This window comes from Cebidichthys violaceus, unplaced genomic scaffold (assembly GCF_023349555.1).
Source record: "Cebidichthys violaceus isolate CVI_PGR_0920_01 unplaced genomic scaffold, fCebVio1.0.p SCAF_1, whole genome shotgun sequence".
Classification (NCBI taxonomy): domain Eukaryota; kingdom Metazoa; phylum Chordata; class Actinopteri; order Perciformes; family Stichaeidae; genus Cebidichthys; species Cebidichthys violaceus.
The window spans coordinates 14,600,286-14,615,800 of NW_027176262.1; the positions used below are offsets into that span (position 1 = coordinate 14,600,286).

General features: G+C 40.9%; 1 protein-coding gene across 1 annotated transcript; it reads right to left on the reverse strand.

Annotated features, from left to right (window-relative positions):
• Positions 1-188: 188 nt before the first annotated feature.
• On the reverse strand, positions 189-11,093 carry LOC137881176 (probable G-protein coupled receptor 149). Its single transcript, XM_068723011.1, has 5 exons — positions 9,912-11,093; positions 7,759-7,939; positions 7,110-7,609; positions 3,231-3,374; positions 189-2,478 (listed from the first exon to the last, which is right to left on the reverse strand). Exons 1-5 carry the CDS (start codon positions 10,881-10,883, stop codon positions 1,966-1,968), a joined length of 2,310 nt encoding a protein of 769 aa, XP_068579112.1. The 5' UTR covers positions 10,884-11,093; the 3' UTR covers positions 189-1,965.
• Positions 11,094-15,515: the final 4,422 nt, after the last annotated feature.

Here is a 15,515-nt window from a genome sequence, read left to right on the forward strand (position 1 = left end):
TATCTGCTTTTATTCTGTAATAAAGAATCGCATTTGAGTATTTTGTGTAAGTGAATCAGTTCAGATGGTTGACATGACTGAGTAAACATGCAGTTGTAAAGCTAATGTGAAAGTCAGAGTCTCTCACAAATAAAAGCAAATAGCAAGTTTATTGATCACAAGGTTTGATGAGACCAGAAGCTGAGCTGTTGTCCTGTCTCAAAGTGAGAATAAGCAGATGATCAAATTACTTCCACTCTGTGATTCTGCGGAGATGAAGCTGTGCTCAGCTGAAAAACCTTTGGCACCATTAACAGCTGAAATGGTTGACATTGAATACTACTTTACATTCACTATGATTCATACGCCTGTACATTATTTTCTTTTACATTTTGCCTGGGAGCTCTTGACATTGCAATCCAGTTGGAGGCAATTTTCTGGTATGAATCTTTAATGACAACATTCTTCGGCAGGATGGGAAATGCGGATGATGAAGTAGACTCGCTAAAGGACAATTCAAACACCAGCAAATGAAGTCCACAAAGTGCCAATGTTGTGTTGAAGAGCACGCAACCAAACGGCTGACATATAAAAGACATCATAATAAAACAAACTTAAATAAATATATATTAGTTACTCTAAAATACCTATTTGCACTACGTTACTGCAATTATATACACACAAATGTACATGTAAATGTGCTTATAGATAATGGATATATTAACATTATTTGGGAAAGAGAATAAAGTTTTCTATGCTTCTGACAGATGTTCACAGTCCATGTAACTATTCAAAAACAGTGCTGAAATAGGCCTACGTATATAGTTTATATGAAAATGTTATTCCAGTCCTGAATTAATGCATGTATTCAATAGAAAGTGAGAGGCCCAGTGGCTAACTGATTGGATGGGCAGATGAGCTCCCAAAGTGGCTCTGAAATGTATATTCATATGCTGCCTACTGTAGTAAAATATGCACACTGTCACTCAATTAAATTGCCCTAAATGTGCATGAGGCAGAAAACTCCTCTGCATAAGTAGCCCATCGACCTCTTCTTCAATAATCACTTGCACTCTCCCTCATATGCTTGGCCTCTCCTTTCATGTTTCAGCGTTCATAGTGGTCTCTCTCTCATTTGATAGTGGCAACATTAATTGTGTAAATACATAATGGTCATAGCACCTGGACGCAAAGGAAAACACACCACAGTTAAAAGAAATATATGTAGAATAAGCACATTCATATAAAGGAAACATGTGAATACTTTTGGTGGCTGACATTGCGAACCATTACTCTCATACGTCTCCCCCCACCCTTACTGGCAAGGCTACTTCTCACACACAAAAATGCAGAACAACACACAAGGATGAGTCAGACACATTGGTCAGGTGACCCCTCCCCTCACCGCTGACTCACCAGTGACGTAGTGTACAGGAGCCGCTTCATATTAGACGTGTGACTAGACCTTGGCCCCTCCTTTTCCACGTTTAAGTGGATTTCTCTCTTGCTGTATCTATTTTAGATATGTGACAGGCTGCCATATGGTGAAACTCTCTCAAGGAATACAGATGCTCTGCTGGAATACTGTTTCTCCCTCCTGCCTCTCCCCATTCTCTCTCTGTGTCTCTCTCTCTCTCTCTCTCTCTCTCTCTCTCTCTCTCTCTCTCTCTCTCTCTCTCTCTCTCTCTCTCTCTCGTTTACTCCAATTCACATCCATCTCTCATCCTTTTCAGGCTAATCTATCTCTATGTATTCTACAGATAGGTGATGTAAGTAATCTCATGATGCTACCTGAAGAGGAAGTACAAGAGTAGGCAAACAGACTTTTATAACAGTCTTAAGCTAAATTTCTATTTGGGTCACCTCTCAGTTCAAGGGTGGTGATCGGAAAGTGGTGATGTGGAATGATTAGGAAATTTGTCTTTCATCCTTCACTGTCTTTCAACCTCCTCCTGACAGACACCCTCTTGGTAACCTGTATGTATGTCACTCTTCTCTTTCCCCAGCTTGCTTTCGGTAGGCCTCATTTAGCAGCTGTATCTCCTCACGATACCCTGAGCTTTCCTGCGTCTGCCGTCGGCTGTTCTGCCGGTGGGCCTCCACAGTGTCGGGTATAGTGATATTGATGGTCTCTGACTCCGGGTTGCCACTGCTGGGGATGAGCAGAGAGTAGGAAGCCGTCTCGCCCAGGTCACAGGAGACAAAGCGGTTCTCCCTTCGAGAGTAACGCAGCGACGGCGAGCGGGCGTGGGTGGACGACTGGCTGATGTTGGAGATGATGGAGACACTGTCCATGGCCTCTTCGTTGTCACAGATCTCCAGAACCTCAAGGTGAATCTTGACGTTGGTGTCCCCCACGCCAGCTCCTATACCCATCCCCATTCCGATCTCCATGCCCATCCCTACACTGCTGACATTCACGTCTCCAGCCTGGCCTCCTGGTGCCGGGTCGTCTGCGCTGGGCTCGTGGCCAACTGATTTTGAGCGATACACTTCCACCTTTGAAGCAGAGGAAGATTTATAATTCAAGTTATTCATAAACAGTATGGGGTCACAATATAATTCATTATTAGTAAAAAAAAATTATGAAACTGAAATATTTTCCTAATTCAACTAACCCAATTCCACCACAGAGATCACTCATGGCTTACCATTAGTCATCTTGGAATGCAGTGCATACAAGTCTATTTTCAGTGCATACATGTCTTATTTCACTTAATGTCCCATTTCAAATCACAGATTTGTTATAGGGTTATTTAATTTCTCTCTACTTCCAAATGCTTCCAGCTATATACTATTGCCCACAGATGCATAGGACATTGACAAAGTCTATGTAAACTAGTTGTTGAGTTAAATGAATAGTTTGACATTTTGTGAATTACACTTTTTTTGGCAGAGAGTTGGATGATTAAAATGACATATGTATGAAACTACAGAGCTGAGTAGAGATTCACTTAGTTTAGCATAGAGACTGGGTGCTGCGGGATACAGCTGGTCTGACTCTGTCCAAAGCTTTTCTACAGCACACAGCTGCCCGTCAATACACAACTTGTAGTTTTTAGTTCTTGTTCTTTTTTAAGTCACCTACCTTCATATATTCCCAGACATGAGGGTGATATAATTGTTTGCCTTTAACTCTCAGCAAAAAAGCAATATGCATAAGTAGTTCTCAAGTGATATGAAGAATTGCCTATAATCAACAGGAATTTAACCCTAAAAATGTTAGAAGAGACTGCGCCGAGAGCCATTACCTTCTTTGTATTGTTGGGGGAGATTTTGAGTCCGTCACTGCTGACTTCATAGGTGGAGAGAGAGAGGGTTTTCCCCGTGGGTGCTTGCAGAGATACGGTGCCCTGAAAGGCGCACAGAGGGATTGACAGACCACCTGATGACCGCTGCGTAAGAGGACCAAAGTAAAGAGCAAAATAAAGTTCAGTCAACATCCACCACAACATTTCTATTCATGTATTAACTTGGCCGGTCTCATTTCTTGAGAATAGTATCATGCAAATTACAAAATTTCAATTGCCTGCTCTTCATGTTATTTAGTAAAAAGTGGTCCTTTTGCATCTCATTCCCTTTGTTCAAACTAATTAAGCTTACACCTTCTCCATGATGTCAACTTGTAACGGGCAAGGAGATGAATGTGTTGACCAACCATTTCTATCCCATGAGTTAATGAGGCTTAAACTTAAGAGCCCTGTCAACAGCACACTGCCAGTTATATGAGAGAGAGTTATGGCTCCATAGGCAACCAGAGACCTGTTAGGCTCAAAGCAAAAAGGTCTATATGATCTATGAACTCTTTAGTTATCAGAATTTATATGATATGAATAATATAATTTTAGTGTGTAAAACATCTATCAAATTTCCTCTGGGTTTCTTATCACACTGTCATCATTTTTCAATTACAGGGCTCATTTTTATCACTCCCATTTTTAATCATGTTTCAGATTTTACAGTCATATTTGAATATTATTTTCCAAGAGATTAATTCATCATACAGTACATCAAAGTGAGCTTCTGTCAACATGATGTGTTGGATAAAATGCATATTGCTGGCAGGGGGAAGGCGAAGCATCCTGTGGTTTGACAGTGGGAGGCTGTGGCAGGTCTCATTATTTTAAGCCGCTCAAATTATTTAGATTAGTTCAATATAATGATCTGATTCTGAGTATGACGCACAATAGAAACAAAAAGGATGTCAATCTCTTGTCCTCCCTAACTCTGTCTGTTTTCCCGTCATTGTCTTTGTATCATTGGTAATGGAGAGAAAAAGAGGGAGAGAGAGAGTGAGAGACCACCATGTTGAGTTGCAAACACATCAAGTAAATCAAGTAATGCTTTGAGGATTACGTGTGTGTGTGTGTGTGTGTGTGTGTGTGTGTGTGTGTGTGTGTGTGTGTGTGTGTGTGTGTGTGTGTGTGTGTGTGTGTGTGTGTTCTGGGTATATTCTCATGAGATCACAATCACACAATATGATGGTCACTTTTATGGTTAAGATTGAAATGTTGTACAGACAGTCATGGATGAATTTTAATAACATTGGTGATCCCACTTTCATTCAGGCCCATAATCCTGTAAATTTTTTGTGACCACTTGCAAAACTAACAACATTCCCAGTAGTCTCAGCGGGACATTGTGTTTAATGTTAGCATGCTAACACACATAACAAAGATGATGAACAAGGTAAATCAAGATGTTATCATTGTGAGCAGGCTCACAGCACCAATCTTCCTAACTACTTTGTCAGAGAGCTGCTGTCATTGACTTTTTTTGTGCCTATATTTTGACACATGAATAACATAAAGTATGAACACACCACCTATTTTATATAAGCAACACTGTCAGATATCTTTTATTGGAGGCATACAGATCACAACATGTTATTGATTCTTGTTGTGTAATTTTCTTATTTTACTGTCCATTCCAAATCAATGTTTTTGTGTCTTCTTTCTTCACCTTGTAGCTTATTAGTGAGAACAACATTCATTTACAGTTTTGGATGTGCTCTCAGAAGGGTGAATAGGTTTCAGTTCCCTACATTTGAATGCACATTCGATCTCTGTTTCCCCTCTGGGAGAGGGCTTGTGAACGCGCCCCCCCAGTCTGTGCTTGCTAGCAGAGAGCATAAAGTCACAGAGAGGGTAAAGATGTCTTTAAGCTCTAATTCCGCCTCCCCCTGTGGATGCTGAAGGCCGGAAGGGCTGACAGTAAGGAGGATAGACGCTGGGTAATGACATCTAGCCTGCTAACGAGGAACAAGCCAGGAAGCGCAATAAATCCCAAACTATTTATGCTTGGCTTTCATCTGTCGTTTGGCTTTGTGTGTATATACAGCAGACTGTATATTGTATTTGTATACATCTGTGTTTGTGAGCTAATTTAGAGCTGTATGTCTTTTAAGACTGTGTTTGGCAAAGGGGGGGAGGTTGCTTGATCTGTGTAGCTTTGTTTTTGTTTTTTTGTCTTTGTTGTATATAGAGTGTGGCTACACATACACATTGTATATTGTAGGCTTCTTGTATATAATGACCCCAATCAATGAATAAGGCCTAAGGGAGCATAATATATAGTAGGACATACACAGACAGACACACGCACACACACGGCAGCAGTGAGCATCTCAGACTACATGATGCAAAGTGAGTGCCAAAGCCAAGCTGTATATGGATGTTTCGTGGATTTTGCACCCTCTGATGATTTTCAAACCAAAACATTTCAGACTTATAAGTAGAGCAGAGACGGAGAGGACGAGAGACAGAGATAGTCAGTGTGTTTGTGCGTATGCACATATATGCATGCATGTTTCCACCACCTGTTCATGTCCCATTAAGTTTTGAAACAAGCTCATAGTGCCATTGCTCTAAAAGTCCCAATTACTATGCCGTCATGCTGTTTAAAGAAGGTTATGGATGTGGCTGCTCTGCTGTTTCTCTGGAACAGAGTGAGGCAGCTCTCTCATCTGTGTCTGGATTCTCCAATTCCACGATACCTTTAATTTGGGCAAACAAAGCGAAGAGAGAACTAAGCTTCGTCTAGGCTATTACAAGATCACAGGATGTCAACAACAAAGAAAGAAATGGATTAGTGGATAGTGTATCATGTGCAAGGAACATTTGAGGGAATAATGCATGTACACATTATGAGAACTTAACTACAGATACGTTGATACACAGCTTGTGTTTGATTCAAATAAACCCTGAATCAAAAATGGACTATCTCCATTCTATTTTCATATCAAACCACAGCTATGGACAAAACATATTAATTAATACTGAGATTCAACCACCACTGAAGGTTAAAACTCATTAATACTGATCTTGAAACTGTAAACAATGCCTTAAATCTTCCAGGAAACCACAAGACTAAATCAATGAACTGAGTGGAGCCTTGAGAGTTGATCTGATTTCAGAGTGGAGCATCAATGAATGAATTCTTTTGTTTTTAAAAAAACTAAATGACATTTGTTGCAAGTGGTATGCTGCTGATAGTATCTTGATCAGATAATCTAATTGTCAAAATCCATTGATGCTTAGCACCATCAAAGATAGGCAGAGAGAGGAGAGGAGAGAGGCTAAGGAGGAGGGGACTTTAACCATTTTGTCTTAATCACATGCGCAGCTCCCAGTCTGTCAGCTTGATTATGAAGAACCATGTCCCCCCCACACACAGAGATACAGACCACCAAACAGAAAGTCAGAAGGCCATTCAGACAGTCAAAAAACACACAAATATGCACACACTTCTCTATAGCCTGGTTATGTAAATACTGCATCCTAGTCCACCAGCTGTGTGTCTCTGTATCTTTGTACAGGTGCACTGTCATAACACAGCATTTAATTTCCCCTTTGAATGAAATGTAAACACAGAAATAAAGATTGAACAGAGATTGAAAATCCATCCAGTGTATGGTCCTGGGATGCTAATCACTCCAAAACGATCATCTCTAGAGTACATCACCATTATGTTGCATGCTAATGCAGCAGTTGTTTGACTAGTTTAGGAAAGCAAAATAGTGTAAGTGTGGAAGATCAATTATTGCCAGCCATAAACCACAGAATGACAGATAAAAATTACTGAATTTAATGGTGAGACGAATAAACTGCTGACTCTGGACTGTGGTGTACCTGTCTGGGTGTCCTCTCTGATTTGCTCCTGCACCACTCCCAGTCTGTCAGCTCGATTTTCCGACACTCCTCATGTGACAGCCTCCTCTCCGGGCCCTCGAACACAGGCGATGTGTCAGTGAGATTGTGAGCCTGCTCCCGGTGATGAGAAGGAAGTGAAGAGACACAGAGGAAGTCTCTATCATCTCCTTGGTTCTCATGAGGGAGTGAGCAATCAGCCAGCGCCTCTCCTCCACCGGCCACCACTTCCAACGATAGGTCTGCATGAGAGGAGCTGTCCATAGGGCAGGTGGTGCTGAAATCAAAACCAGGCCCCAGGCTGGAGAGTCCGCCACTTTCTAGTGCATCAAGGCGGGTATCAGGGAAGTCACAGTTAAAGAGGCTGTGATAGGCAGGCTTCTCGAGGGGTGGACTGTTAGGAGACACGGTAGCATGGGACAACTTATACACTCCATAGCCTTGTTGGAGTGAAAGGTTGAACTCAAATCTTCTTTTCATCACTGTGAAAAAAGTTATCGGGAATAAATGTCATTACACCTTTAGTACCCTTTCCTCCATATAACAATGGAGAACTTGTTTAGGAATTCATTATGTTGAAACTAACTTGATGCTGAATTGTTGGTAAATTTGGAATACTCAATTTTTTTACCTGAAGGTTCCTGCGTTGGATCCCGTTTGCAGTTAATGAAGCAGCCACATGGCATGTGGATCCAGCGCTCAGACAGCACAAATAATGGAGTGACCATAGGGGCAAGCAGAGTGAGAAAGAAGCTCAGCGTCTCCAGGGAGTAGCTGCGTGCATTCACTGAGTGGCTTACCAGCACCAAAGTCTGTGAATGAAGGGGAAGGGGACATTAATTCACTGAGGAGTGATTTAGTATGCATGAGGACGTGTGGAGACGGAGACACATGAATGGAAATACAGCCCATACTGGGCTTTTTATGCATTCCATTTTCTTTTGTTTTTTATTCAAATATGTACACAACAATATGAGAGAGGTGCACTATTGTATTGTGTATGAGTGTACTAAATTGAAAATGATGGTATACATTTATATTGCTTATTAGTGTTTATGTGACTCAGCCATTTTGGCCCAGCAACAGGTACAGCATTGTACTGATATATTGTACCTACATTTAAAAAAAAAAAATAATATAACTGTAAATGATTCAGATACAAATAATAAATATCTAAAGACAAACCATTGTAGGTTGACTTGTTTGTTTATTAAAGAAACAAAAAGAAATATTTATTTTATTTTCTGTGTTAATCATATCCAAGGTTGTTACACATTCAGTGTTGAACGTTTGGCATGCCAATTCTGTTTGCCTGTCATTGTCTGCTGGCTGCACAGCATTTTTCACCCAAATTTTTTTTTTGTGGTTTGAGCCAGAACAATTGTTGGAACAGCGGCGCTCATTGTGTGGCAATCATGTAAAGTATTTCACAATATAACCCAATAAATGCTGCCCTTTAGGTACTGACTAAAACCTGCCAAATACTGTTCTCAAGGCCTTTAGGGGTTACTTTAATGGGACATTGGCTATGACAAAATCATTGCTGCTTGTTTGTTTAAATGTCAGTAAAGTCATAATTTGAATGAGACCACAAACCATGACAAAATGTCTATATTATGCTTTCAAAACAGATTATTAATAAATTGAAGAAAATACTGTAGTTTTTCCCAAAGTGGCCTCAAGGGACATGGAGGGGTTCGTAATGGGTCTCCAACTAAAAAAAAAAAATGACAGTATAATTTATTTATTTTTCATCACAGGATGACTAAAGATCCCACAACTTATTACTTGAGTCCACACTAAACTCTAACAGCTCATAACCTATATGCACAAGCTAAAATAGAAATGGTGGTTGGTTTGGAGATTCGTGGCATCAATATGTTTGGCAGTCTTGTCATGTGCTAGAGCCACGAGTTTCTAGTTTGCTGTTGAACACTTTTCTTACATCTCTTTGTTACCCCCACATGGAAACAATTCCATACTCCTACATTAGTCTTTGGGGTAGAAAGTATAATTGGTTGAACAAAAGATTAGTTCTGCTCACCTTCCCCATTAAGAACATAAAAATGAGTCTAACTCAGTGGTTCTCAACTGGTCTGGCTGCGGGACTCACCATCACCCCTTAATGACAAGCCGCGACCCAAATTTTCAACTTCTCAAATTTATTTAATGAAAAGATGGTGCAGTTTGAACCTGAGCTGAAAATGTCCTCTCAAGTAGTCGGTGTCCTACTTGCATTTCGCTCAATTAGCACATGCAAACAAACTTTGTGGGTGTTCTTCTATACTGTGAAATGGGTGTATATTAGCATTACAAGGCATTAACGCCAAATACTGTTAAGGAGTGTGAATAACTTCTCTGCATAAAAAATCTCCTTCAAAATAAAAGCACAGGATTTTTATTTTTTTCAGGCAAAGGCCCGTGACCCACTGAAAACGGGTCCGCGACCCACTTTTGGGTCGCGACCCACCAGTTGATAATCATTGGTCTAACTGGTGCGAACAGGAGGTTTAGGTTAAAGTGATTTTATTGTAAGATTGAATATATATTCAATAATGAGACAGTTGTTTGATTTGTAGTTTCATGGATTTTCTGTCAGTACAAAATAGGCCTACCATTCTGAACTAAATAACACCTTTTAACAAGTTGGAAATGAGAACAAACCTAAGATGTTAACAAAAACATAAATAATTTGAAGACTATTAGATAACATTATATGACAAGGCATACGCTGAAAGTTCTTATGCTGTTGTTAGAATAAAACATTTTTATCACACTCCTCACCATCATTGGCATCCATAAAATGACTCGGACAACCGCCAGGATCATGGAGAAGCGCTTTTGTGCAAACACAACTGGTGTGTCCCCGACAGCTGCTGTCCTCTGTCCGCTGATGGACACCGGGGACACACCGCTGGTCCGTTTCTCCCTGAGCTCCGTCCCGCATGAACTTGGACTCAGCTCGTTATAAGCACCGAAACTATTGTTCAGGCTGTCCCGGGAAAAAGAAGGAAGGTCACAGAGGGGAGCAGAGCCACTCAGTCCCCTCGCCATATCCAAATAGCTGGGGTACAGTAAAGTCCTCTGGGGCTCCCTGGAGCACAGCAGCTGGTAGGTGAGGGAGATAAAGAAAAATAACAAGCCGCAGAAACACAGGGAATATAAAGAGAAAAGCAGCAGGGTGTAAAAACTATCGCTCTCTGGGAAACACCCGAGAGAGACCGGCTTAAAGCTGCCCCATCCGCACAACGGTAAAACGCTCACGGCAAGGCTCACCGCCCACACACCGGCAATGGCCCACATCACTCTTAGGGGCCGGCGGACAGATTGAAGAACTCCAAATCTCTTGGTGACATAAAAAGTGTAGGCTGCGATGAGGCAAGCCTTCATATTGCTAGAAACCCCCTGGAACACGTACAGAAGTCCAGATAAAGTGCACAAGCTGCCCGACCCTCCACCTCCAGCTGTCTCCCACTGTAAGAGCATGAAGAGGGAGAGAGGGACCACACTGAGCAGGTCGTCCACCGACATGGAAGCCACTATAAGACACAGGGAGGTTTTTCTCCTCATTCGGAGGAGAGAGAGCAGCGAATACACACCTCCGACGAAGGTGGCAGCGGCGAAGATTACGCACAAGCCGAAAATCACAAGGCGGATTTGCCTCTCCACCTCCGAGGGGACGTCTGTCTTCTCGTGAGCGGCCGTGGAAAGGTCGCTCTGGTTGGGCGCAGGGGAGCTGGCGTGCGTCGAAGACATTTTCAATGAATTAACTTCTCTGTCTCCTTTGGCACTTTTAGTTGGTCAAATCAGACTCGTTATCCGGTGTAGTTTAACTCGCTGCAAATATGTGAGGATGGCTCAACCTGCATCGCATCTCTTAAAAAATCACACAGTGGAGATGGTGAGAGAGACATTGGGCAATATCCCTCTCTGATCCACGGGAACGCACGCGTAATCAAAGCTTTTCGGTGCGTTGGATGTGGAGCCTCCGGGAACCGTTCTGACAGGCACGTGTGTTCACCGCGTAACGAGGGCACCTGTCGTCTCCAGCTGCCGATTTACGCGCTGTCGTCATCATCGTGTCCTCTCACGGTAGTCATTTGGGGCTGGGCCAAACGCTGCCTACTACTACTACATTTTCTGTTTGGAATTGGTCACGTGCATCAGGCTGAGTTTTCGTTCGTGGCTTGGCTCGACCTTCTCCTCAGGTCATGACAAATACTAACCCCCCGCCCCCCACCCCCATGCAGATCTGTGTTTGCGAGTAAGGGGCCCATGACATTGTGGTTAATTCCATTTGGAAAGCTATAATTATCCATCTATACAGGCGGGTCTGTGCGAGACACTTTTAGCAGATTGGCTTTCATTGTTCCATTTTCAAAACGTTTCGTCTTAATGTAGTCAGGAAACAAAATGTAGGGCCAGGGCTGAATGCTCTCTAAGCCAGACTGAAAACAAAGTAAGGCCAGTTTACTGTGAGTGCATGTGTGTCTGTATTTAATAATCCTGTGTGTTGTACTGTTGTCAAGTGGAACAGCCCTTGGGAACATGTCCAAGGCAATGACGTACTTTAAAGTTATCATCCAAATGGACACTGTCATAGGAAAACATATTAACCTTGTTAAAACAGGATAGTTTTATATACAACAGGCAGATTTGTTTGTGTTTGTATTTATGTGAATCCTCTACCCTGGTGTGTTGGCCTTCACTCATCCTTCCCGGTAACTTTCAAGGATTTTTTGGCTGAAGGACTTCTCAGTTTGTTTAGATGGTTCATGGGTGTCCTTGCAGTGGTCCATAGATATATAGATTTGTAGTGCTCTATTTATCACTGGTGATGTACTTTTGGACTTAAGCTCTTTGTGTAAGTGCAAACATGGATCTGCATGATGACAGCCCATGCTTGTTTATTTTCACCCCTCTATCATGTTCTCACTCAGAGTATTATATTACTATCTGTGGATGTTCAGCTTCTTCGGTATCTATGGATGTTCAGCTCTTTCAGCCGTGTTCAACATATATCGATATGGATGCAAACATGACTGTAAGTGCATCTGACTTCTGGTCTTGTAATTGAATTAGAGTTTGGGCTAAGGGACTTACAGCCAGTCTAATGACTAGACTCTCTCTGGGGCCATGGGGACACAGATAGGAACATAAGAGGACAAAACACAATCCACAAGGCTTAAAACACAAACACAGGTACACAAGCTGAGCTCAGCATCACACATCAAGGTGACCTACTTTGTGTGTTCATGCATACTGCATGAAAAGGCACAAGGTGAGAGTGCAACTCTGTAAAGGTTTTCATAGACAAGGAATAGAGTAAGTGTAATGAAACAGAATCTGTTGGAAATTTGGTGCTGAAAGTAAGAAAAGAATATAGTGAAGGTATTACACATGTCCACTCATTTTGTTGCAGTAATGACCAATTTCCCCGAGCTGCCATGGTTGGCCAAGGCTGCCTTGTGCAAAAATGAAAATCAGAGTCCTCTAGACAGACATCGGACTTTAAATGGTAAAATTCTAGACATCGATCACATGTCAACTGCAGAACGAGAAACAGTCCAGCGTGATGTTTTCTAGCTTTTATATTCACTTTCTACTGAATAGAATTAGATCAAAGAAATATATTTCTCAATCCGCAGATTGAAACACATCCAGATGTTCCTGCCTGCTGATACTTGATGCTCTAATGATAAACAGAGTCTAACCTCTGCAAACCTGTTTGGTAAACACTAATAAAACCTTCCATTCCTTACAGATTGTGGAGTCCTTTGAAGAGAGTTATGGTAAATATATGAAGCCTGTTATGATCTGTATTAACACAGAAAAGGGTGTTTGCTAAAACCTTATATTTTCATCGCAGCATCTACTCCGATACACATTTAATTGAGTCATAAAATCAAACGACATGACATTAAAACTAATGAAGTGAGACTTTGATTGTGAGACTAACAGCCATCCTACAACATCTAATAAATCATGCATCTGTAATATTGGGTTGGGAATGAAAATTAAACCATGGGAGTGTTATGAAGTAAAACCTCATTGTGTCTCTGCCTCAATTCATCATAACCATGAAATGGAAGCAGCTAATCAATGATAGATGACTGCGATATGTTGTATAAATACCCTTCAAATTCATTAATATTGTACTCAGTTGTACATATGCTCAAATATCTGCACACACATTTGCACAAATCACACTACCATTTCTGTTGCTTACTGGCCTCTGGTGGTTCATCCTAAATTCAGCACGGCACGGTTTGTAACTTTAAATTGTAGTACTGCTGGAGTGTCTCCCCCTCCCTCTCTTTGCCACCAAACACGAATCCACCCACACCTGCACGCACACACACACACACACACACACACACACACACACACACACACACACACACACACACACACACAGCATATACACACAGCATACACACAGCGTCTAAGTGCATCATTATACCAAGTCACATCAAATATTAATGAAGTAGCACTTGACACAGAGATAGAGACAGAAACAGAATGGAACATTGTATTTACATAAAAGAGAGAAATACAACTGAATGAGGACAGGAGGATGAATAGTTAGTGCCATGAATTCATAATGACTCAACCCTTAACTCTTTTTGGGTTACAGCATGTCAAATACAGACAGCGCATGTCATTTAAGTGATGTTTTTTGCACTGAATCAAATGACGTTGAGAAAGGGATGTCTTGTAGTGCTGAAATCACAGAAGATCATCACTTAACTGTTAAAGTGGAAATTTAGAATCTAATCCAGAGCAAGTCATATTTTCTGTGAGTTGAGAGAGACTAAAACAGAGCTTAAAAGAGTGGGAATATTGGACTTGAATTTATTAGGTTAACATAAACATCACAATGAATGCTAATGTTCCTCTGGGTCTGCAGGATGTGAGCATCTGTTTGCAAATGCAAAGCCATAACAACTTAAATCTATAAGTCATAGATGTGGTCGCTGTGTGTCTGACAGCTTGTTATGATGTCTTCTGCCACCTAGTGGCCAAGGATTAATTCATGCGGCTTCAAGTTGCTATATTGTCAAGATGATATTGACTCTAAGAGACAGAGACTGCATATTGTATTGTATATTTGGTCTTAATTTATTCATGGGAAAATATATTTATTCTCCGACTCTTGCAGAACACTTTCAAATATTAGATTTTTTTTTTTTAAAGTTACACTTCTGCAAGTGTTGTTTTCTATTTTGTTGCATTATAACCTGAAATTAAAATGCATTCTTTGGGGATTTTATGTAATGGACCTTAAGAAATAGTCATGCTTGGTGAAGAGAAATTGGAAAAAAGTAAAACAAAAATAACAAAACAAACCTGAAATTTGGTATTCACCACCTTTGCTAGGTTCCCCTACAATCTGGTACTACCAATTACTTTCAGAAGTCACATGATTAGTTAAATAAAGTCCACCTGTGCACAGTCAAAATGTCACATGATCTGTCACATGATCTAACAGAGCACCATTAAATCCATTCTTCATTTTGGCGTCAACACTTACGTGCACAGGTGTGTGTGTGTGTGTCCAAAAATATGCACGAACCTGTACACTTAGTACCCGATGACTACTGAAAGTGCGTAACACTGTACGTAACAGTGAGCATGTGACAGATCCTGAGCTGTCATCTCTATAATACACAAGACAGTGTTTAAAGGTCATACATACCCACCTGAGCATACTTCCATTACTTGTTGATTTATTTATTACATTACATTACAGAATGAAAAAAAACTAAAACAGGAAAATAACAACAAAATGATACAGAGTGTAAAGATGTGCTTGTTTGTGTTTGTTTATGTGTGTATAGCATTCCAAGCCACGCCACTCTTCGAAAGTAATGTTAGATCACATATAATACACAGCATTTGATTCCACGGAAACACTGACTGGAGTTTATGGTCTTACACAAACACCTTTTACCCTCTACTATGAAGGTTCAGTTTGCATCACCACTAATTGACTGAGTTTGAATATTAATTAGAGACCTTTTCCAAAAAAAAAGCTGCAGAGGTGACTAACAATGTGCTATGAGAGGGTTAAGAGAAGGTGACATCCTCATCAGTGAACCAAACTGCATCACACATCTCTCTTGGTAACAATGATTATTACGTGATATGAGTGAGGAAATATCCAACAGTAGCAGTACCCATGGAAACATACATTCTCTGCCTACCTACCACAAATACGTGGACAAATGTATTCAAATTTAACCGAGGTGAACCACATTATTTATTTTTTCAAAGTTTTTCAAAGGGATTTAGTTTAGTGCAGGGTCAGGGTAACTTGCATTTGCAAAAAAACTTTGCCTCATCTTTGAGTTTGAATAACTAATGCGGCTGTTAGAAATGAAGATG

Coding starts and splice junctions, on each gene's coding strand:
- LOC137881176 (XM_068723011.1), bottom strand. CDS start 10,883: ATGTCTTCGACGCACGCCAGCTCCCCTGCGCCCAACCAGAGCGACCTT. Junction 7,940..9,911: donor TTTTATGGATGCCAATGATG/GTGAGGAGTGTG, acceptor CTTCATTCACAG/ACTTTGGTGCTGGTAAGCCA. Junction 7,610..7,758: donor TCCAACGCAGGAACCTTCAG/GTAAAAAAATTG, acceptor CTTTTTTCACAG/TGATGAAAAGAAGATTTGAG.